This window comes from Urtica dioica, chromosome 4 (assembly GCF_054948205.1).
Source record: "Urtica dioica subsp. dioica isolate 48M chromosome 4, U.dioica_male_clone48M_v1_H2, whole genome shotgun sequence".
NCBI lineage: Eukaryota > Viridiplantae > Streptophyta > Magnoliopsida > Rosales > Urticaceae > Urtica > Urtica dioica.
Genome location: NC_142759.1, coordinates 2567839 through 2593220, shown reverse-complemented (window position 1 = coordinate 2593220; position 25382 = coordinate 2567839). Strand labels below are relative to the sequence as shown.

General features: G+C 36.6%; 2 protein-coding genes and 1 pseudogene across 4 annotated transcripts; 1 reads left to right on the top strand and 2 right to left on the bottom strand.

The window, feature by feature from the left end:
* Positions 1-3245: 3245 nt before the first annotated feature.
* LOC149399240 (cellulose synthase A catalytic subunit 6 [UDP-forming]-like) lies at positions 3246-9813 on the bottom strand. The gene is made up of 14 exons (XM_089611326.1): positions 9290-9813; positions 8276-8471; positions 7941-8146; positions 7717-7819; positions 7487-7652; positions 7123-7389; positions 6433-6778; positions 6199-6336; positions 5938-6063; positions 5633-5845; positions 5257-5557; positions 4959-5164; positions 4511-4861; positions 3246-4224 (listed from the first exon to the last, which is right to left on the bottom strand). The coding sequence occupies exons 1-14, from the start codon at positions 9365-9367 to the stop codon at positions 3643-3645; spliced, it is 3279 nt and encodes a 1092-aa protein (XP_089467452.1). The 5' UTR covers positions 9368-9813; the 3' UTR covers positions 3246-3642.
* A 4680-nt stretch (positions 9814-14493) lies between these two features.
* On the top strand, positions 14494-15080 carry LOC149399239 (uncharacterized; annotated as a pseudogene). Its single transcript, XR_016296688.1, has 2 exons — positions 14494-14525; positions 14772-15080. The product of XR_016296688.1 is annotated as an uncharacterized LOC149399239 (transcript).
* Positions 15081-21829: 6749 nt separating this feature from the next.
* On the bottom strand, positions 21830-25278 carry LOC149399238 (Transducin/WD40 repeat-like superfamily protein). Of its 2 annotated transcripts, XM_089610759.1 has the most exons (9): positions 24986-25278; positions 24801-24903; positions 24413-24520; positions 23977-24086; positions 23767-23874; positions 23299-23344; positions 22834-22965; positions 22358-22448; positions 21830-22267 (listed from the first exon to the last, which is right to left on the bottom strand). In XM_089610759.1, exons 1-8 carry the CDS (start codon positions 25186-25188, stop codon positions 22365-22367), a joined length of 894 nt encoding a protein of 297 aa, XP_089466885.1. In that variant the 5' UTR covers positions 25189-25278; the 3' UTR covers positions 21830-22267; positions 22358-22364. The 2 variants fall into 2 exon arrangements, with proteins under 2 accessions (XP_089466885.1, XP_089466884.1); XM_089610758.1 differs by having other exon boundaries at positions 21830-22448.
* Between the last annotated feature and the right edge of the window lie 104 nt (positions 25279-25382).

Sequence of the window (25382 nt, the reverse complement as noted above, 5' to 3'; positions counted from 1 at the left end):
AATACACTGTCTATTCTTGAAAAAAAAAAAAAAAAAAAAAACACACACACACACACACACAACTGTACCGGTGGTTTGAACTTTTAAAGATTCTATCTAAATTAGCATATAATAAAATATAAAATTTTACGAAATGAACACAATTTCGAAACATATCCATACCTAGTTCCACTTCTACTTCCACAAAGCTAGTTCACTCTCGCTCATGAGGTTTATTTTATGATAACATCAGCATGGAAAATCGAAAATCGGAGCTCCATATACTATATAATGTTTCAAGATACATATACAAACAAATTGAATAAAGAGTTAAGTAAGATTTAGAGCTCTTTAATCTCAACGACTATATAAAAACTCACGTAAATCCTATAAACTTAAGTTTTTCATGGATAATATTATTCAAAGTCCCTGGCTCAAGTGTTTTTCAGAAGCGCTTATTTAAGGCTGATTTTCTCATTACGGACTATCGTAGACAGGAAATTATTATAATCTAGCACTATGCTTATAGCCACTATGAAAAATCATACCTTGAAACCCATATCAGTCCCAGAAAAAAAAAAAAAAAAAAAGCCTTATTGATGATAGATAACCAGTAAAAAAAAACCTAGCTGAAAGGGAAAAAAAAATAAAGAAAAAGAGCAAGATATTAATTAAGTAAAGCAAATTATTGTACATATATCACTGCGAGTCAATTATTTCGATCAAAGCCCACACATACATTGATATATCTCAACAATTTTGAATAGGTTGTGTCTCTCTGTAGATTGTGGTGAGAGATCGGTATTTACTCTTTGCCCGTCGGAGAACATAAGCAGCCACGTCAGCACTACCATCCGAAGAACGACAAGTCGTTTTCGCTGTGGTTTCCTTGATGATCGTGATTTTATCGATAATCCTGAGACTCTGATCACGCAGTTGATCGACCTCGTAATCGCGATCTTCGTTTGCGTTGATGCTCGACTCGTTGCTGAGCTGGATTAGCTGCTCCGCCGCGACCAACATGTCGGAGTTTTCCATTGACGATTTTAGAGAGAGAGAGAGAACAAAAATCGTTGATGTCCTTGCGTAAAAATAGAGGTTTTGTTTTTTAGGGGATATATAGTGTTTTTATGGGGTTGCTTCGTCTGATAATGTAGCGTGCTTATAGGGTTGTATTTGTAATTTTTTATGTATAAATATTTAAGTATATGTGGATTAATTGAATACTGTTTATAAAGGGACAGAAAATGCTTAGTTGGTGCCACGAAGATGGGTGGAAGATGGGCTTTAGTTCTTTTCAGGAATTTATGTGACCTTGAAAATTACATATCCTTATTTTTTATTTTTATCTTTTCCCCTGGATATGAGAAATTATATTCATCATTTTAAAATGTAAAATCCAAAATTAAGTTATACTATTCTTGTTATAAAATTTAATTTTCTGATATGATCCCGGATACAAATTACAATGTGTAAAAATTAAAATTCTTCTTATCACTAAGAGCACATTTATTTTTTATAATTTTTTTTGGAGAAAATCTGTAAGGATACAGTTTATGTTTATCCATATAAAATTGAATGATGTTAGCTCTTGTATCTAGCCTTTATAAATCTTACTATAATACTTGGATACTTGAAGATAATAAAATTGTGTGATAATAAGATCTAATTTTTAAGCTGTACTAAATTTTAGGTTCGTCAAACAATAGGAGAATCAGGGCTTAAAAGCTTCAAAAAAAAAACACTAGATAGCATTTTTTTAACAAATTCCTAATTATGATTGTGAAATGGGAAACTAACCCTACTTTATATTTATCTATTTGATCATGTTAATTTTATTCTTACATTAACCCTAATGTTCATAAACGGGGATTATTATTGTATTAGAGTTTTTCAATGTGATCATTATTTTAAGTCTTGTTGTCCTAACAATTAATTCTTTTCTTTTTCTTTAATTTTCACCGTCTGTGTATCTTTATCTGCTTGTTGGTCACTATGTAAATTTTTCATTATATTTATACCATAGTTTGTAATCGACAACCTCAGTAACTTACATCTCTCTACCATGTAACATACTGGTACTAAATTGCATATTTGTTGGCAAGATTAAATTCTTAATTCTTTGTTTTTTTTTTTACTTTTTGCAAAATAATTCATGTCAACCACTGTTTGAAAAAAAAAATTAAAAAATAATAAGAGCGATCACTTTTAAAAATCAGGAACCTGTTTTGCTGGGGTTTATTTGGTTCAAAACCTCAAATCAATGTGAACGGATTTTACTATAAGTAAGACCAATTTCCTGTGGTTTTCAATCAGGTCAAGTAAGAGTATACAACGTCAACGTTTGAGGAGAAAATAAAATGACACTTGTAGACCTCTGTTCATCAGAACATATCTTTAATATGGACTTTTCTTTTGAAATCCGGGTATTATCGCGTATCGTAGTATAGCGAAATCTGTAGCGGCATTGTATATCAAAGAGTAACAAATTAGCCCCTCTTGAATTTTTTTTTTTTTTTTTTTGCCTCTTAACATCATATTTCCAACAAAAAACCGACAAACAATAAATTCAGAACTCGTATCACCGGCGTAGCGTGGTTGAAGACGATACCTTGAGCCGTATATAACAATCACTCACATCACTTTCTTCAGGGGATGAATATAAGTATACAACAATGAATACATATAATTGAATTTCAAAAAAAAAAAAAAAAAAAAAAAAAACAAAGTCACTTGCATGTAAAAACATAGTGTTCATTTAATCTTTGTCACAGCACCGCAGCCATGGCGGTCCGAGAAGAGGCTCATCCACCTTTTTACATCGCAGCTGTGATGTTCATTTTTCTCTTTAGCTTGATTATGAAAATGTCCTAGTGTCTTGGTTTTTGATCGCCAAATTGATTGTGTTCTCTTCATATGTGAAGAAATGGAGGGAAAATGGGAGTTGTATTATCAAGTTGATTTTAGTTTAAGTTTTACACAGTTTCTAAAATTTCCCAATGCAAATCTAGTCATTTTAATTTATTCCTCGATAGATATAATAAACCTTGACATCTTTTTAACGGTATTTCAATTGTTTGTTAACTTGCATCCCCGCCAAAAAAAAAAATCTCGAATCTTTTGAGATTTTCTTCTGTAAAGCAAACGAAGGACTACTACCAAAAAAAGACAACAAATACTTGGTTTCTTAAAAAATACTTGTCAGGTGTCTCTAAACTGTATCCACTTTCTTCCTTTTTCAAGGCTAGGGAATCATAATAATAATATAGTAATAAATATTAATAACACTTCAATGGCTGTTCCTACAGCAACGATACAAAAGATTCTAAACTACAAGAAAGTGAAAAACAAAAGCCCTAACAGAAGACAAGTCCCACAAAAATTAAAAGAATCAATAGAACAAATAGCACTGCAACAACCACCCCTCTGTATCTACACTACACCCCCATATTATAATTAATATATATAAATATATTAATATTATGTTTTTTTTTCTTCCTTCCACTAATGTATAAACCCCCACAAAAATTTCCCTACTGAACACAGCCCACATGATCAAACTCCGAGGAACGTTTTGCTTACTTCTTCACCACCAAAAAAAAAAAAAAAAAAAAGTTTGTAGCTCTCTTTTATTATTTCTTGTATTGTGCGAATGATGATCAATCAATCACAGTTGAGGCCACAGATTTCAAGGACGGGGCCGTCCCTGGAGACGAACGGGTTGACTCTGACCCACAAGAGCGTCAAGATCGAGGACAAGAGGATCGACCAGACGAGGATAATGGTCGGCATCCTATCTTGCTTCCCAAGCAACCCCTTGAGGAAAGGGTACAAGTGGATGATGACCCAGAGGGCGAAGAAGAGCCTCCCGAAGAGCGGGCCCCACGAGTCGTAGCCGTTGTTGATGGCGTCGGAGATTCCGACGATGACTCCGACGATGTTGATGATGAGGAGCGTGGTCGGAGGGACGAGGAGGGACGTCCACTTGAAGATGTAGAGCTCGGAGAACTCGCCGTCGTCCGCGGCTTTCGAGGTGACCGTGAAGTTGGTATTGACTCCGGCGACGACTTTGAGAAGCCCTTGGAAGAGCGCGAAGAGGTGTGACGAGACTCCTCCGATCACCCAGAACTGCTCGTTCCGCCACCAGTCGTCGATCCCCACTTTCCCCCATTGCATCTCGAGGACCCCCGTGGCCGCGATCGACACGAAGAGCGCCATGAATATCAGGCTCGCGTAGTTGCTTATCTGCACGTTACAAACATCTTCTCATTCCGAACTCATCCAATCAAGATTTTTTTGTTTTCTTAGCGCAAATACAACTTTAGTTAAATTTATGGGTCCATTAGAAAAATAGCTAATTTATAACCACTTTCAGACATAAATCTCAGGTTCATATACCAAGCGTTGGCTATTTCTCTAAGATTTACATTTGAAAGTGGTTATTGATTTAAAATTTATCGAACGTTGGCTATTTAGCACTGTCAAAACGTTTAAATTGACTATTTTTCTAATTTTTTGTTAACTTATATACCTCGGGGACGATGAATTTTCCGGTGAGGAGACAGATGGCGGGGAGAGCGCAGTAGACGAGGAGAGGGAGGGAGGTCCAAGGGTAGACGACGGAGTTGATGTATGAGAAGCGCTCGAGCCACTTGAGACCGCCTCCGTAGCCGTACCAGATGGGACAATGCTTGCTGAAGAAGATCTCCACCGAGCCCAGGGCCCACCTGAGGACTTGGTGGAGCCGATCCGACAAGTTGATCGGAGCCGACCCTTTGAACGCCGCCCTCTTCGGCATGCAATACACCGACCGCCACCCGTGGCAGTGCATCTTGAATCCCGTCAGTATGTCCTCCGTCACCGACCCGTATATCCACCCAACCTGCCCATTCAGATTAAGACAGCATCGTTAAGTTAAGAGACGATGATTGATGATTAATAATAAAAAAAGAAAGTCAAAATGGTTGCGACTCTCTTACTTCCTTTCCCCATTCGGTCTTGTCCTCGTAGCCGCAGCTTATGACTTGGATGGCTTCTTTGAGAAGCAAAGCCGGGCTCGCGTCGTTCGGGACTCCGCCGCCCTCGACAAGAGTCGACGCCACAAACACCGGAGACTGCCCGAACTTCTTCTCCAATTTCACTTGGCTCATCTCGCTCGAGCTCGACGACTTCTCAACGTTCGCTTCTGGCAAAAATAAGCAGAGATTGATGAAATAAAAATGAGAACGAGGATCGGTGTATTAACGGCGTGGGGGTGCAATAAAAAAGAGGGCTCACCGGCGCCGCCGTCACCTTCGACGCCTTCTTCGATATTCTCGAGGGCGTGGATCTGCTTCGAGGACTCTCTGTGCTTCGTCTTCTTTTTCTTATTCTTCTGCTTCTCTTTCTTGACCTTGGCATTGTGGCTCTTTCTCGACCCAAAGCACAGACAGCACCATCTGGGCCAGCAATTGCAGGTCCGGCTCGGAGCCTTCTTCTTGGCCGGAGCGTCGAACCCGTAAAGAGCCAGCCGTCTGAAACAACACCCGGTTCCGACGTATATCGGGCCTTGAATCCCGTCCAAGCCTTTCATGTTGATCTGAATCGCAACGCGGATTTAGTACACAAGAGACTCGATAACTAAAAAGAAAGGAGGGAGCGAAAGTGACCATACATCGAAGAAGACGACGTTTCGGTTGGAGTACCGATCATGACGATCGATACCGTCGAATCTCTGAGGGAACTGAACGTAGCACACTTTTTTCCCCGAAGTTGGGTCCATCATGAAACACATGGCTTCTCTCAGCGCTTTACTATTGTTGATGTAGTGATCGCAATCCACATTCAGAAGAAACGGAGCGTTCGAGATCACCGCTGAAACTCTCATCTTAAAAAAAAATATAATAATTAAACAAATTAGCAGCCATTAACATTCGAAGAATAATGGTTATAAAAAACTATTTTAAGACGGCCACTCACCAAAGCATTCATGGCACCAGCCTTTTTGTGGTGGTCGAATCCGGGTCTCTTTTCACGAGAAACGTAAACCAGACGAGGAAGCTCATTTCCGTCAAGATCACGGACTCCATTATCGCCCAAGAAAACCTGCACATAAACAATAATTTTCACTTCTTTGTTAACACCGCAGTAAACTTAAGCTTGTGTATTAACCGAAAGACACATCTCCACTATCCCCATACCCGAATGAAATGACCTAAATACCCTTCAGAATTAATGTACCTGAATCATGCCGGGGTGGTCTCGAACATTGTTCCCAGGCCACGGAGTTCCGTCCTGCATTGTCCATCCATCTTCCGGAACCTTCTGCGCCGTTGCCACCAACGCATTTATTCTTACCTTGAACTCCTCATACTCTCTCTGCATTATTATATATATATATCATTTTAAACATACAATAATAAATATAAATAAAAAAAAAAAACTAGTAGTTAAGAAGATAAAGTAGTAGCAAACCTTCATTGCTCGTCTTTCCCTAACAAAAGCTGGGTGAACTTTATTTTTCAAGTAGTCGATTTTCTGAGAGAAGTACCACTCCGGGGCGCGGGGCTCGATGCTGAACTTCTTGGCGAAAGGAACCCATTTCCGGGCAAACTCGGAAGTCTCGGAGAGTGCTTCGAAGGTCAACATGGCTGCTCCGTCGTCGGATACGTAGCACGAGACTTTGTCCACCGGGTAATCAACGGCCAGGATCGAGAGAACCGTGTTCGCCGTGATCAGAGGAGGCTCTTTCAACGGGTCCACCGTACTTACGAAGATGTCTACATCCGCTAGTTCAGAAGGTTTTCCTTCTTTCTCGTATCTGCATAGAAGTTAACAAAAAATAATAATAATAAAGTTACGCAATTAAAAAAAAAAAAGAAAAAAAAAAAAAGCTATTCGACAATTATGGCTACTAGTTAGGCCTATTTCTTTGCAATATCTTACAAATTCTTATTTTTTAAAAGATAATTTTGCACGCTTCTCTTGCAAAATTTACATCTGAAAAATGACTATTTTCCCAATCCATAGAAGAAGAAAAAAAACACAGAGGCTAGAGAGTCACGACCTGAATAGTATAAGGCCGGTGAATTCCAAAAGACAAATTCATTAATGACCGAACAAAACTCGGAATCTTCGAGTTGAAAGGGATGTTATTTGGCATACCTGAGGGAGAGGCGATCGAGATACGTTTCACGCTGAATGGGACACCATTTTGGGAACTGATCGAGAACCCACGACACGCCGAACCATATCTCGCAAATGACCGAAGTCAGCCAAAGTCCATAGGCGTCTTTTACAGGGTGCAGAATTCTATAGTGGAAAAACAGGCCAACGATGACCATCCGAAGAACTATGACCAATCTATACGGGCTTATCTTGCTCGAAGCTATCGGCATCTTCCTCGATAGTGGTTGCCTTCCTTCATCCATCCTAACCAAACAAAAACAAAACAAAAGATTTCAAAAAGTAAATTCCTTTTTCTTTTTTTAAAAAAGACCATTATGCCCTCCGAAAGAGAGACCCTCACATTGGCAAATCGGCATCGTCCCCAGAAAGGCTTCCTCCTTCGTGCCTCACGACCTGAAGTTTGTCGTTCTGTTTCTTCTTCCACTCTTCCATTCGGTCTTTCCAAGCCACGCTTCCGTAGCCGTAGACCGCGATGTCCTTCTTTGGCACCATCGGTCTCGGTTGAACTGCGATTTCACGCTGAATCAGCGACTTCCGTAAATAAATAAATTAACGAACTTTACGACTTACGAGGCGTGGATGAATCGGTGTACGGCGCTGGATGTGCTCTGTTTCCACTTCCCATGTACGGTGGCACAATAAGCGCATGTCTGTCGGACGAAATCTCCGAATCCTAAAAATTGAAAGAAAAACCTTTAAAAAAAAAAAAGAAAAAAAAACTAACTGGATCTTCTTTTCTCTTTTTGGTGTCTCCTTGATCCGGGTTTCTTTTTAATTTGACTAAAACTAATTACCTCCTCTCCGTAGGTCAAAAGAGGGATTTCGGAGCCGAGAGGAGCGGATTCGCGTGATGGGATACCAGAGCGGGAACCGGGCCGTTGATACGAAGTTCCTTCCCCGGCGTTATGCGGACCGTAATCATCGAGGCTTCCGTATTCAAACTCATTGTCGATGTCATCGATGTCGTCTTCTTCTTCGTCGCCTTCGACCCTAGGACTGCCTGAGACAAGGACGATCGCGATATTAAAGTTTAAGAGGGCGTTTTCAAGATCGACACACACCCAATGCAAACAAACAGACAAACAAACTAAAAGGGCGAAGAAAAAAAAAAAAAAAAAAAAGGGCTCACCTTTAAGTCGTTTGTACCGAGTTTTACACTGAGGGCAAGCTTGGTTTCCTTCTCTTCTCTCATACTCGTAACAAGGCCGGCAAACCGGGAAAGCGCATTCGTTGCAGGCAACGAAGAGCTCTCCTTCCACCGTAATCTCTACTTCGTCTCCGCAAATTTGACATGTTTGCCCACTCAACTCTTGCACAAACTTTATCTGTATATAATCAAGGAAAAAAGAAAATTTTAAAAAAAAGCCCTCCGCAAAACGACAACTTTAACACAATTACCCAATTCTCATATTGGGAATTAAGGTAACAATACAAAAAATTTACAAAAACTGTCTTCCGATAATCTTAAAATTTATGGCAAAAGTGTACAGAATTAGATTTTTTTTAAACTCCGGCGAGTTTCATAAAATAATCACGTGTTGTTTGTCCTAGCATTGGTGATTTAAGAGTAACCGTAGTGATTATTAAGCTCGATATACTGTTGCCCTAGTATCGCCTCGTGGACTTAGATCCAACAAGATTTCAGAGGATATATTGCTCAACGCTTTCAGTAACTGATCTAATTTACACAATCTTATATAAAAATCTCTCACTAGATTTTGGAGCTCGGATTTCTTTTAACAAAAGCCTTATTACATCTACAGTTCATCCAGAAAGCATGGACATTTACTGGTTACAAATAATTTATTATGAGTTATAACTAATATTATATGTAAGATCAAATTAGAACACAAAAGACAAAGCATTTAGCCACAGAAACAAAAGCTCTTATCTAATGCATGAACAAACATCACTAAAAGAAATTAAATACCTAAAAAATATATATATAAATATTAAAAAAAAACCCCCAAAAAAATCAGAGAATGCCTAAAGACCCAAAATCACTGTACCAGAATCAAAATCCCTAATTTCTGAGTGAGGCATGTGGGTATATCTAAAGACCGATAGATGAAGAAAAATGATTCATGAAAGAGAAGAAGAAAAAATATTAATAAAAAAAAAAAAAAAACTTGAAGGTATTTACCCTTGAATTTTCATCAGCATTGATCAGAACGAACTCGTTCCGGTTGTGAGACCCAGCAACGAGTCGACCCGTAGCCATAACTCAGTGTTGACCCAGAATGCAAAAAACCCTTTTCTCTTCTCCAAATCAGGAGAAAACCCAGCTTGAGAAAGAATGAAAGAATAAAATAAAAAAAATTGATCTTTTTTTTCAGGACAGGTCTCCGAAAGATCCAGTTTTTTATTCTCTGTTTTTGGGTCTTCCCATCAAGGGGCAAATAATCAAAACCCAAAAGAGAGATAGGAAGTGGACGAAATGAAAGAATGAAAATGTACTTGTTAGATAGATAAACATGAACAGTTTTAAGGAATCAGAGTCATTGAGAAGGCAAAGCCAAGCCAAGCCAAGATGGTCTCTTTTTTCTCTCCTGATTATCTGTCTGTGACACAGCTGGTTAGAAAAGAAAAGAGGACGCGTAAGAGAGAAGAAGGAGATAAATTGTGGAGAACAGAAGAGAGAGAGTGAAGTGTGTGTGTGTGTTGTGTTAGAGAGAGAGGAAAAAAAATTAAAAATGAGGAAAATGCGATCATTAAAAAATATTTAATTTTTTAATATGGAAAGAAAAGAAAAAAGAAAAAGGAAAAGACAGTGAAGAGAGATGAGGTGGTTTGTGGGACCTACTCGTAGAGAGAGGGAGAAAGAGGGTTGGTACTTGGTAATAACGATTATTAATAAATTAATGTTAAAAAAATACCTTAGTTATTATTGATTCCCAAAAAAAAAAAAATTATATAGCCGTCGCACCTCTTTCTCAAAAAATCAAGACTATAATTTTCAATCTTCGGTATAATCGTCTTTTCTGAAATACAGAGATTCCGATGATCTCGACTAATGGAAAACTCTCGATCGAGATAAATGTATTTTTCTTTCAGGGTTTGTTTTTTTTCTTTTAACTGTGTTTCAATAATCTAAACTTAATTTTTAATATTTTTTCAGATCTGAATCTCAAATCTAACATATGATTTTTTTGCTTGCGTTGATCTCAGTCAGACAAAACTCTTAAAACGACAATCTGCATGAAGTGAAGACCGCCGTTTTTCCTCATGATTCGTGTAATAATTTGATAATGATTGATTATTTACATAAACGGGTAACTTATATGTTATTTTATTTTATTTATTAATTGTTTGTGTTTCATTTTTTATTTTTTTATATAAATTTGTTTAAATTTCTATTACGTTGTTATTATAATATAAATTTTTGGCTTTTATCAATATATTTTTTGAAGAGCTTTATATCAAATATATCTATATATTATAAAAATAAGAATAAAAAAATTAGGTCTTGTAAATGTTTGGTGTTTTCTTTGGCCCTTTTTATTTTCTTAGAGTCAAATTTAGTTTTATGGTTTTACTGATTCATCATTTGTATTTACAAAAAAAATATAAATAAAAAACACAACAAAGGAAATAAGATCTACCTTCCCTCTCTCTGTATACACCACAACAACGCGTTTTCTTTCACTTCTTTATTATTACTTTTCCACTATTTTCTTTTTTACAATCACTTTTTGGATAACAAACTGGGACTTTTCTTTTTTTACATTTCTAACCCTTTGTAACAAATGAGAATAATAACGGACAGGAAATATGGGATTGACCAAAATACAGATTTAATATAATATATAAAACCTTTCAAAAAAAAATATAATATATAAAAGAAGTTCTGTATTTATGTACACATCATCATCATACTTCATCTCGTTTGCCTTCTAGTTTCACACTTAAGTTACACAATTTTTTCATGTCTTAAAATATATATATTTTGCGAATCTTGCAAGTATCAGAGGGAGGATTGCTTTCTTGGCATCGTACGAACTGTAAATTGACTCAGTAGAATCTTGAATTGAGCAGTAAATTAATAGTGGAAAGTGGAACCAAACAACTATGGTTAGCCTTGTGAGTTAAAAGACAGTTCTGGCCTTCTGGGTCTCTGTACCAACATGCACAGTACACATTTAAAAGTGTACTTTTTTTTAAGAATTAAAAACAAAACATTTTCACAATTTGCTTTTTTCTAATTGAATTTCTGTCTTTAAATATAACTCATATATATCTTAATAAAAATATAATGAAAACTGTAGTAGCTAATTAGTATAGTGATAAAGCGAACCCCTCACTCTCTCTGCAAAACCCTCTGCTTTCTTGCCGCCGCCCCCTGGGAACCGGACGTCGGTAGTACGACTCCGACCCGGGGGGAAGGCGAAGGTCGCGTTTTTTCACGAGTGGTGGCTTCTCTGGCATCGATCTTCTCTTGACCTCGCATGACTTCCAAGGCGGTGACCGAGAGGCATTTTCATATCTGAAATCTCAGATCTGATTTTGGGTCCGTTGTGGAGGTTGGCTCTGTCTTCTTCTTCGACCGGGGCTGGTGCAGCGCTTCCGCCGAAGGTTCTTGCAGCAGCCGTGTCCTTCATCGTGTTTCACCGGAGAAGGCAGAAGCGGTCCATCGGGGGTCCATGGCTCGGTTCGGCGCCGGCCTCGTCGTCCCGGTGGTTCGGTTCCTCCTCGGCGAGGGTGCCTCCGTCGCGGTCCTTGTGGGGTGGGATGTCTTTGAGAGCTTTTTCTTTTTCTTTGAGCATGACGAATATAATATTAGTTTAGTTTTGTGTTTTGATTTCTTAGTATTAGTTCATGCTGGTACTGTAGTGAATCTTTATTTTTATTGTTGTGCTTTGGTTTTTTTGACTTGTTTTGGAGCCGGATTAGCCGTAGTCTCCTTATCCGTAGTGGATTCTCTGTTAGGTTTTGATCTATGCAGGTGGAAGAGTCATCTTATTCGTGGTCATCGGACCAAGGTTGGTTTGATTTTTCCACCGCCAATCTTTGGGTTTTTAAACGAGCCTATTGTGTGTTCTATTGGTGCTTGTAATTCTTCTCGTTGTCGGAAGTATGCACATTACGTACTTTTACCGGATCTTAGTGTTAGATTCAATTCGACTTAGGTCTTGGTGTTCCTTGTACTAATGTGTTATTCCCCTGTATCAATGGGTTTTTTTATCAAATTTTAATGAAAAATCCGTTTATTAAAAAAAAATATAACTCATATATATATATATATATATATATATATATATATATATATATATATATATATATATATATACGCACACACATAAGGTCTTTCCTCTTGATCGGATGTTTTATTTTGCATTCGCATACTTACTTTTTCAATAAATATTTGTGTCTCTCGTATTACTTGGTCTTCAAATAAGTTTAATTGCGTTGAATATCATAAAAGTTGGTAAATAATACTTTTTTTTTGCTTAGATTAAGAAAAATCAAATTTCTCCATATTTAAGGATTGCAATGCACTCTTAAAATTCCTTGATTTCAACAATGGATTCGGTCCAGAAGGACATTCCATCTTTAGGAGAGATTGTTAATGTCGTTTTTTGATTAAACACTTAAGATCACATGTGACTCGGTCTAGGGTCAGATCCTATGATCGCACGTGGATTAAGAGATGGTGAAGTTGATCGCTACTTGATTTGTCTCGCCTGAAATGGTTTTCGAGTTCGATTTATCTTTCGGGGATTTTCTTGTTCATCAATTCTTTCAAGCTCTTTGCGTCCTTCGGTTCTTTCGGGTTCTTTGAGTTTGTTGATTTCTTTGAGTCCTTCATCTAATAAACAAAAAAAAAGTAAGCTTTGAGGGACGCATAAGGTTTCCCCTCGGCGCGTTCTCCGACGCTCAACATTAGTTTGATTATGGTGTTGAGGCAGGTGATATCAAACTCGACTCCAAGAATTTCTCCAAGCTTTGGGCAACCTTTCTCTAAGTTAACGTGACTTACCTTGAGTTCTTGGGAAGTGGGGTATTTATAGGAGACCCTTTAAGCATGTGGATGATTGAATGGTCTTGAGGGTATATGAATTTCATTGATGATGGTGAGTGGTGAGAGGTCGAGATATCAATTTTTCTCTCTTGGTAAATTGGTTGGAGTAGTATCCGGGTGATTTGGAGTTGGTGGCCGGGTGGTCTCTCTTTGGTCGAATGGTTAGAGTGCCCAACGCGGCTGTGTGGTATTTACGTCGTGGCCGAGTGGCCATATCTATCTCCCGGTCGAGTGGTTGATATTTTCTTTTGCGGTCGAGTGGTTGGTCATTTACTTTTGGCGGCCGAGTGATTGTTTACTTTCTTTTGCGACCAGAAGTTTGGTTAATCTCTTTGGCGGCCGAGTGGTTGATCACTTTCCTTTGCGGCAAAGTGGTTTTTCCCTTTGTTTAGTAGTCGATTAGTTGGTTCAGATATATTGTATCTGATATTTCATCTTGAAGGGTTTTGCTTGTGAGCTTCCTTCGAGCACCTATCCAATGATCCATTTTAGCTCGTCGAAGCGTCTCGACATTTCGACAAGTCTTTGGTCTCAAGATTTTACTTTGGAATTCACCTCGTAGTCCTCGTCTATTCGATCCATGCCATGGACTTTCAGCGAGGTGTTGACTTAGATCTTGTTTCAGCATATTGAGTCAAAGCAATTGGGTTTTATTCTAAAATTTTAATTTTTATCATATCTTTCAAATTATTTAGAACTGTTGAATTTTTAGTATGATTGGATGTGGACAACCCTTTTTCAAGGTCTAGATTACGGTGGACTATTAAAAGCTTTTATTTACGTCATGGACAATATTGAACCTAAGTTTGATTTTTTGTCAACCAGCGAAGCTAACTCAAAATAGTCGAGCATATGCTCAAAACTTAGTGTGCATCATTGTTATCTTCCGCCTTAGGGAAGCTAGCACATTGTTCGTATTTATTCGATTTTTTTTTTTCGTGATAAAGAAGATGCGATTTGAGATCTATTTATATATTGTCAAAAATTGTTTGATACTTGTATCTTTTTTTTTAATTATCAAATGTTATTCGTATTCATTGTTTTATTACCCATTTACTCTGAAAGACCCTGGTCATGATGGGTAAAATTGACATCCTAGCTAAAATAAAGTTACCGGTTTTGTTTTGTTTTTAAAGGATAAATTACATTATTCCCCCCTCAACTATGACACTAATAACGATTCACCCCCTGAAATATGAAATCGTACATGACAAACCCTGAAATCCTACATTGTAACGAACACACCCTTCTGTCAAGTTTTATTAACGACTGTCAAGTGTTTAAAGGGTAAATCGGTAATTGTACAATTAAAAAAATTATTACTTTATAAATCCCCAAAAAGCTTCGACATTGAAACCAGGTAAATCCTTCGACTTTCTATTTCATCTTCTTCATCGAATTATATGGCTTCGTCGATATACATTATGTTTTAGTGCGTATTTCTCTGTATCCATATCCCTTTCGGAATCTACTATTTCGAGAGACGATCAAATTCTCGCTCCGTCGCAGCGTGTTTTGACTATCTGATCAAATCGAATTTCTCGAGACGATGAATTCGTTCCGTCGCAGGAAAATAATCGGTTGTTGATGTGTTTCGAGCTTTCAGGCTAGAGAGAGAGAGAGATGAGTTTCATAATGGAGTTCGCGGATACTTCGGATGATGGAAGATCCGAAAGAGAGGGACGAGAATATAAGGAAACACATCTACGCCGTGAAGGATCGGTGCGCGAAGACGAAGGAGATGTGGAGTTTGCCTCTCCGTCCGTACGATTTCTGGACTCTCGAGCGACACAACGCTCAGCTCCGATGGGACGCTCAGATCAACCAAGTCGAGGGACGCAGAGACCCATACGACGACGCTTTAGCCCAGGCTTACAAGTCCAACAAAGCCTCGTCCTCTTCCTCTGCTAAATGAGGTTCGTCTCTTCAATCACTCTGTTTCTCTTTTCTGAGTATTTATTGGGTTTTGGGGGTTTTTTTTTTAATAGTGGCGATGATTGGTATGTTATTGGGATTTAAGTGAGGTTTGTATGATAATTGCTCTTAAAAAAGAAAATAATTGAGGGTAGTATAGTAAATTAATTGTCCATCACAATTTATGTCAAATACTTCTGTTAAATATTTGACAGAAGGTTGAGTTTCGTTACAATGTAGGATTTCAGGGTCTGTCATGTAAGATTTCATATTTCAGGGGGTGAATCGTTATTAGTGTCATAGTTGAGGGGGGAATAATGTAATTTATCCGTTTTTAAATAACAATTGGCATTATTATACTAAATATATATATATATCGCAATCTATTATCGTTTAAAACAACATTTTGTCAAAGGGAATAAGAAAAGAAATGCACAATGCAACAAAACAAACTACGGCATCTTTTAGATAGTAGGAAACCCTAATTAGAATCATTCAAATAATAAATAAGATGAAAAGAATCACACGCATACATTTCAATGCATAGTATGATTTGTGTATATTTGGTAAATTTATTGAATAGCTAACTAGTATCAAATGCATTTCAAATAATAATAAGAAATAATTCTTTTTTTTTTTCACAAAGGTACAATTACTTGATTTTTTTTTTCCTTCTAAGTTTGCGGTAAAAAAATAAAATAAAATTAGAATGTGATTTTTATTCAATTGTTGTCTCACGGAAATATATATTACTTTTTAAACATAAATGCAAGTATACGTTACGCCGTTTATTGATTATTTGGTTTAAATGAGGCAGTTTGACCATCGACAATAAACGATCTATAGTGTATGTAAAATATTAAACTAATTGCGAGTTGCTGATAATTTGTAAGTTAAGGGTACAATATATTATATTACATGATATTTCCAAGCACATACAGATTTATTCCTTAATCTTGTAGATGTACATATATACACAATGTATATGTGTATATATAACATAGCATATATATATATATATATATATATATATATATCTTGTAGGTTCTGTTATATTTTATAAGAACATAACGCATTTATTGTTATAACAGTGGGAACTTCATACTCGTACAGTCACAGTCTCATAGATGCGCACATGAAATATAATGCGATCTACATACAATTTTCTTGGAATACCATTTTTTTTTTAAATCACATTAAAAATTTGATTTTCTTTTTAAAGCATCTTTGTTGTGAATTTACCAATTAAACTATTAACTAGGCTGCGTTAAATACCACAAAATTGGGTTTCAAAGGAAAACACAGTAGCCGCCACTCTTCCCCTGGGGCTAGGTACGGGCAGTGGCCTCTGCCGCTCGCCGTCGTGCCTTCGGCTCTGGGGGTGGAGATATAAATAATGAAACGTCACCGGTGTGAGAGAGACCTATCGAAGCTTGACAGAGGAGAGGCGGCGGGAGCTTGGCGAGGCGGCGTCGATCGCGGATCCTCGGTGGCGATGCCATGGCCGGCGCCGCCCATGCGTGGTGGGTTGTTGGCGTTCATGGTGTGGGGCTACTCTTCGGTGACGGAGCGGCGACGATCCTCGGTGACGGAGTTGCGGCGTGTCTCCCCGGAGGCGGTGCGGCGACGATCCTCGGTGGCGGAGCTGCGGCGTGTCTCCCCGGAGGCGGTGCGGCAACGATCCTCGGTGGCGGAGCTGCGACGTGTCTCCCCGGAGGCGGTGCGGCGACGATCCTCGGTGACGGAGCTGCGGCGTGTCTCCCCGGAGTCGGTGCGGCGACGATCCTCGGTGACGGAGCTGTGGCGTGCCTCCCCGGAGCCGGAGCCGGTGACGGTGCGGCGCGGTTCCTCGACGACGGTTTCTGCGAGGCAAAGGTTCATGTCGAAGGGGACAGAGCGGTATGATGCAGCGGCTACTACGCTGTGGAGTGGCTCATCGGCTACGGAGTTTCTGCGGCGTGGTCCCGACGATGCAGTGGCGTGGTTCCTCGGCAACGGGGACGATGAAGCGAGGCTCTTCGGTGTAGGCTATCGATCTCTGGTGGCGGTTTTAAATTTTATTTTGTTTTTTTTCGCTTTAAAAATATTTGAGACTCGTTTATTTTGTTACAGCGTTTTGTTTGGTTTGGTTTGTTTTGGGGGCGGATTAGCCGTCGTCCACTATCCCGATGTAGATTTCCTGTTAGGTTTTAATCCATGTAGGTTGAAGAGCCACCATTTTCGTGGTTATCGGACCAAGTTTGGTTGGATTTTTCCATCGCCAATCTTTGAGTTTTTTAACGAGCCTCTTGTGTGCTCTATTGGTGCTTGTAATTCTTCCCGTTGTCGGAAGTTTGCACATATCGTTCTCTTACCGGATTTTAGTGTTAGATTCACCTCGACTTAGGTCTTGGTAATCCAAGTACTATGGTGTTTTCTCCTGTATTGATGAGTTTTTTACCCGATATTAATGGAAAATCGTTACTATTCAAAAAAAAAAAAATACCACAAAATTAATTTTGTTTTGTATGAAGTAACAATCCCCTTCCGCCTAAAATTGGGCACTTCAATAAATAGTCTGACCCATTTCTTTACTACTTTCTACTAGCCTGAAAGTTTTTAAACACGCCCATGCTCGTATAACTTTTGCGTAGTATATTTCTTGTCAATAATCATAATCATAATTGTTAAAAAAAACGTTTGTTAATAAATAATATAAATCTTATAAGTAATCATAATAATTTTAAATAATATGCTTATATTCTATTTGGCTTTTTTTCCTTCTTATTTAACCATCTTCATTACGATTTTTCATAGTTTTATAAATTATTAATGATATATAGCGAATCAAGAAATAACAAAACAAATAAAGAGACCTCACCAACATAATCGAATATAATTTGTTTAAAATACAGACGTGTCAGAAGAAATAATAAAACTTTGATTGCAATTTGGTTTGACCAGCAAATTTTTAAAATGAGATTTAGGAGAAAGACGGATAATAACATACACCAACTCAAAGGCGCGACATTAATATAATTAGATTTGTTTTTGAAAAATTGTCTGCACTTTATTTTTTGCATAATAATCGATGGACCACGATAATGAATTGATAACAACAAGCTAAAAAGAAAAATAATGTGCTGCCTTTAATATTACACAACGATCTATGAGTATAAAGTATGAACTACGAAGTACACACGAACCTAACTGGATCAATATTGTGTTCAAACTTAAAATATATGCTATATTTAACAATAGCCGTACAAATGTCTATAGAATTTTAAATATATGGATGACAAATCGAACCGCACAAACAAAGACAAAAAAAAACATAGGGCCAAGTTTTCCGAAATCAGTGCCAAATTATTATTAATTTTATTTTATGTTGCCATAGCAATTTAACCGTGCATTTACAAGATAATTCATATTTCATTTCAATTATTAACTGATTAAATTTTTTAAAAATAATGTTATTCTTAGTATCCTCGAATTAGTAATACATCATTGTTTTCAATATATGTATTGTTAAGCCGTTTTTTGTATTTAACACATGTAGACACGTGGTGTGCTTTGAATAGTCACGTGTATAGTATTGGATGAGTCCAAAATCACTATTAGAGGGAAGAGAAATAACTCTTAATTAAAGATTCCAAAGAGATCGAGGAATGTTAAGACAAGGTGTAACGCATCCAAGAGCTTCAGAGAATCCTTGAATGTTGTAGTGTGTCGATGATATTTTCCTCTTATTAAGTGAAGAACACGAGAATTGATTTCTTAAACTCTTGTCTCTTGATATTTTTTTAGAGGAAAATATAATTTCTCTTTGTTAACCTTGGTTTGTGAGATAAAGCATTTTTAGAGAATAAATATTTACTCCCTCATTCTAGACTATTTATCTTTATTTTTGGGTGAGAAAGATGAGATGGGATGAGAGAAAATTGCTTCTTTTTTTATGGTCTCAAGTGACATTAAACATAATTTTTCATCAAACACAATGGGTCTATTTTTGAAGATCTCGACGCCACGAATTTGTAGGATATGAAATCACTCAATTTCGAGTTCGTATGAGAAATATATGAATTTTTGAAGTTTTGATACAAAAAAAATTATTTGAAAAAATAGGAGAGAAAAATTGACGAATTTGTTAATAAATAAAGGTAAATCAGACCTTAATTATTGCCACATAAATCATTTAACTATATCCCTAAAAATTGTCAAACATAGCTTAGATCCAAAATCAAAGTTTAAAGTGGCCAACAATTAATATTCTGCCGATCAGTCAAGTGGCCCCTCTAATAAATGTTACATTCGTGTTCTCCTAATTTAAACAAATACAAAAAAAAACAATATTTCAGTTTAACCAGCACTATATTACATACCTATTTGGAAACTTTTAGAACCATCCCCCAAAAACGTATATAGAATTCATTTATGAATTTCTGAAAAATACAATCTATACCCAGTAGTCAAAACAAACAAAACAAAAAGTATTGAATACATCAATTCCACAGCTGTTTTTTTTTTTTTTTTTTTTTTTTTTACAGGTAATTCCACAGCTGTTAAACATTGTAAAAAAAACCCAAAAGAATACATGCACGCACAAGTATGACCCAAATCGTATCAAATTCCAAAAATCCCATATATATACATATATACATATATATATATATATATATATATATATATATATATATATATATATGATGGAGAAGTAAGAAGCGGAGGAATATGATAACGGCCATAAGGAATGTGAACAAATCGGCCCCATCGATGGAATTCATTTATGAGGAAAATGTTCCAACAATTTATTATTGATTTATTTTATATATGAATATTATATAGGAAAAAAAAAGGAATAGTTAATAAGGGCTGCCAAGTTCACATGTTTTTGTCACTTTTCTTCTTTTTATTTACTCAAATTCTCAAACCAAAGCTCAATTGTGGACAATGGACTTCCCAATTCCACATGCCTTCCTTCATGCTGTCGGTGGAAATATTATCTTTTTTATTTCCACACACACAAAATAAATTAATTTTCAAAATTCTCGCTATAATAAAACAAGAGAAGACATCAAGAGTCAAGACAATACCCCAAATATTTTTTTATACAGAAATATAAATTGTTTTAAACTAAGCCGCTCTATTTGACTCTAATTAAGAATGAAAACTAAAAAGCCCTTTTCTTGATCTTCTGCAACCGTTTGATTAGCTCCATGATTACCAGTTTATCACCATCAAATATCCTCAATAAAGCGAAATATTAATATTTTATAAAAGTTGAAATGCTCTCTGTTGACACTTGGCGCGTGATTATTTGGTAGAAATTAGATTGCATGAGTGTGCAAATTAGCCCATGATGATTATTCTCACACGTGTTGACAAGGAAATGAAAATAATTTTTTAGTATTATTTATGTATGTTTCAGTTCTATATTTCGTTGATTGGAACGTAGATTTGAAGAAAAAACAGCGGTTTTCTTCGGTTGTAAAGCTTATTGAGTACTCAAACTCGATTGCTCACACAAAAATTAAAAAAAATCCCACTTAAAAGTTATAATAATAAATTGTACTTAATATTTCACCTACAAAAAAAAAAAATTAAACGTCGCTTAGTAATTATTGTCCATACCAAAAAAGGCATCAAACTTTCAACTTAATGACAACATGACACGTGGTGGACCATGTGAAGTTGGTCCACGGTAAAAAAAATTAGGCGAGAGAAAGGGTCCAGAATGTGGGACCCATCTCCCATTTATTTATGAATATATATTTATATAATTATTATTTTTTCTTGTTCACTTTTGTGGGTTTAATTTAAGAGCCAAGTCATGAGTACATTGCATGAAAGTGATGAGAGTGACACTTGTGAGAGCAAAAGCCACAGCTGGCCGTTTTGAGTCTTTCTTTCTCTGTCTTGTTTGCTTTTGTAGAAACTCAACTGGGAACCACATATAGATTTCTATTTGTAACGTGAACTCTCAGAAAATCTAGTTATCAAATATAAAATAAAATAAATTAGATATAAATATATATATGTTTTTTATATTGAATTTTAAAATTTAGTGAGATTTCATTTTTATTTTTTTCACTCTCGAATGAGACAGCCTGTATCCAGCTCAGTGGACTGTTGTACGGATTCAGTCTTTTATTAGGTACACTTAATAGAATTAATTATTATATTACATCCATCATCTCATGGTTGGTGTGAAAAAAGATATTTATACTTGGGCTGAAAAGGATAAAAGTCTGAGGCCTTTTGATGTTCTGGGCTTAGTCCCATCATATACCTATCTATGAAAGAAACAAAAAGGTAAATTTTAGAGCATGATATTGATTTAAATGTCCTTATTGTAAACATCGACCTCATTTGTGACACTTTCACACAATTGTGCTAGTCAGAAGAAAATTTCATCGAAATGTTATTTGTGTTTCACTTGTATGCTTTTTAACAATGGGAATTTACGTGACGTGTGAAGTAAACGTTTTTATTTTTATTCTTTTGTAATTAATGCTTGATTTAGTGTCTTGAAGGTGAAGTGAGTAGAATTTTCCGAAGTAGTATTTAAATGCTACAAGTGTATTATAAACTGGTCAAATATAGGCCAAGTCAAACCCAGAACCCAATTTCTTTCATTAGACGCATGGATTTCATGGTCCAACAAAATAGACAACTCTTTTAGGAAACGTAGTCACAGAAGTTCATGTTTTACATAATGTACTAAAAATAATCGATAAACACAAAAGAAGAGAGAAAAATTAGTAAACATTTCACATGTTGCTATATAAACATATATTTTAACTACAAGTGTGAAAGAAATGAACGTGTGAATTGCGACTAATCTCAAATATTGAAATATAAAATACATGGGCAGTTGATGATTTACATTCCTTTCGGCAGAAGTATACAGAAGTGATTACATTATTCTTCTTTATTTTCATTTTTTGTAATTTAGTTTTGTATTTTTAAATGGTTGTCAAATATTTCCAACTGCTTAGCTTAAGAATTGTGGCATTTCTTTAGTGCCAGAAAAAAAAAAAACACACACACACACACACTATTGATTGCCAAATAAAATTCCAATAAAAAAAAAACCTAAAATACAGGTCTCGATTTCAATTTGATGGTACTTAAATTACTGGGTAATCTATCTTCTAAAACGATGTAGATCCATTTTCCTAAAGTCATTTGCCTATGCCGGAATTTCATCTGTCAAAAGAACGTAAAGCGTATTGAAATATTCAAGGAATTGTTTAATTTTTTAAAATTAAGAGAACAAATTTCGAAGCTTGTTCCTACCGTAATATCATGTCTTCCACACCCGAATCGTGCTATCAACAGAGGCCGTTATCATACTGTCTTCTTTAGGGTGATAACTCACACTCGTGACCTGGAAATAAATTTAAAAAAAAACCCTTAAAGTTTTAACACTAACAATTTAGATCCCAATTTAATTCAAACATTGCTTGGAAATTCATCTATTACTATAGAGATGACAGATCTGTCCATGGCCGACGATCAAAGCTTCAATCAGAAGGCACTCAGCGAGATTTGGTATATATCATATATATATTTATAGTGGAAGAATTTTTCCAAGAGATTCACTTTTATCTTGTGGGCATGTGATACAATATATTCGAACATTATAATAAAATTGTTGAGCACTAACACATTCTGGAAATATTGGAGGTATTAAATAGAAAGACCGGCACATCATGAGTATCGTCATCGTAACGTGAAAAATAAGACCGCGAAGAAAAAAGAAAGATATTTACCACAGAGGAGTGAGCACGGAATTTTGAGACCACGGAAGCATCAACAAGATCCCAGAAATAGACGAAACCGTCCTCGGATCCCCCAACTACTTGTTCATCGCTGTTTGTAAGACAGCAATCTAGTTTCGAAGACTGAAACAAAAACCAACGAGTTTGAAATGGTTTTTCGTTATAAAATGAACTCACTGTCATAACAAATTGTGTATTTTACGCGTTAGTAAAAAAAGAATCAAAAGCCTAAACATGGAGTTCCGAAGTTGATGTTAGACTTAAACCGGACTTGGCATTATATAATTACGTGATTCATTTCTCTATTATTTAACTTTTAATATAGTTTGGGTTATTTTTGGTGATTATTTGTTTTAAGGGTGTGTTTCAAGTTTCACAACACTACTTTCCTACTGAAGTAAAAATGGGCGAGAGAAACAGGTCAAAGTAATTAGCCGTTTGGGTTCAGAGTCTGACCTTACACGTATGACCTTTATATTCTTGTAGTAGCTCGCCCGTAGATCTGTATTGTTGAAAAAAAAAACCATGATGAAATGAGTATTTTAAATATATTTAATTGACTTTGTTTTTGAATTTTTTCTCGTGCGGTGTAGGTTTGGTTGCCTATTTGAAAGATAAGCATTTATCACGGTGGATTTGTTAGATATGCATTTATCACGGTGGATCTGTTTGAGTTGGCATTTATTCACGCGATTCCAATTTCATTTCTTTCTTTTTTGGACGCGGGAATCTTCCAAATATTTTGATTTGATATTATTTAAATGAAGGGCAAATTTGTATTTTTTTTACTGTTAATGTGGTATATTGACTACACATTAAAAATAAACCAAAAGTTGGCTATTTTGACAATTACAACGTTTGACTTTGCTCTTTTGCTCGGGCTCCCTATATATAATTACAGAGTAAAAATGAACAACTATGTACCTGTCAAGAAGCCGTAGTGTTGAATCAAGGCAACTAGCTAATATGCAATTTCCATCATTAGACATCGAAATACAATTCACAGGTTGACCCAAGTCGTCAGAAATCTCTCTGAAAAAAAAGAAGATAAAAAAAAAGAGAGACAGAATATATGAACATTAACATTACATAAATCTCCTCCAATATGGATTAATGATAAACTGACATACCTACCTACCAATGCGAATATCGAAGGTCCGAACGGTTCCATCGACGCTTCCACCGATGATTTCGGTTTTGGTTAAGGATAGCGACATCACACTGTCCGCGAACGAGTCTATAATCTGCAATACGAACCCGAGTAAAAAAAAAAAACAAGGAAAAACATATATAAACATTTATCGGCAAAATTTGATGATTTTTAGTCAAAACTGATTACTATGGGAAATCGTCGAAATTTAACAAAAATGGATATTCCGGAGAAATTCCAAGGATGAAGATTTGGAAATTCAGGCGAAGAACGATAGTTGGTGTACTTAAATTTTCGCCAGTGTTCTGTAAAATGGAACCATCGGCCAATCACCAATAATCACATTTTAATCCTTCATATGTATATATTTCTTTAGATGAGAAATGAATTTATAAGAGAAACAAAGTGTACAAGACTAGCCTGGATCGGCTCTGTGCTGTGAGACCTGCAATCCCAAGTACGGATAGACTGGTCATAGCCACCCGAAACCACCACAGAGGCGTACTCGTTGAACTTCACCGCATTGACCTACACAAACAAACACCAAACATAAACCCCTCAGTTTCTAAACCCCAAAAAGCTATATATGCATAGAATCAAATGCTCTAATATAATCCTCTCATTATCACAATAAATCAATCAAGTAAACACTATCAAACGATGATCTGCAGAAAAATGTAAGCGAGGACTGAACTTATACAATCCTATCAAATTTACCGTATAACATAAACCACCACAAACAAAAACCCTAACTAAAAATCAATCAATCAATCAATCGATCAAATGCGATCGAAGAATCGAAACTGACCTCGCTGTCGTGGCCGCGGAACTTGCGGATGACTCGGCCGGACGCGACGTCCCAGTAGAAGATCTGGCGATCGCCGCCGCAAGAGACGAGCTTCGAGTTATCACTGAGCCAACCAATCAATCAGCCGATAAAATAAGGAATGGAATCAATGGAAATCGATCGAGAGAGAGTGAGTGTGTACGGACGGGGACACGTGGACGTCGCGGACAGGGCGGGCGTGGGACTTGTAGGTGGTGATGTGGACGCCGCGGTGGGGGTTCCAAAGGCGGATTGTACGGTCCTTGCCGGCGCTGAGGCAGTAATTACCGTCGGAGTTGAAACGCGCCGCCAGAACCGCCCCTTCGTGCCCTTTCAGAGCGTGCACTTCCCTCCACTCACCGCCCACCATTTCCGATGATCTCTCTCCCGCCTCCTCTAATTCTATAATTTAACTAACACTCTTGTTCCTTTTTTTTATCCTCGTTAAATAATATGGTGCTTTACGATTATGTTTAATCGAAATGCGACGAATTTTTTTTTTTTTTTTTTATGAATTTCTAAAACAAAATCTATTAAAAAAGAAAATAGAGAATAATATTTAAT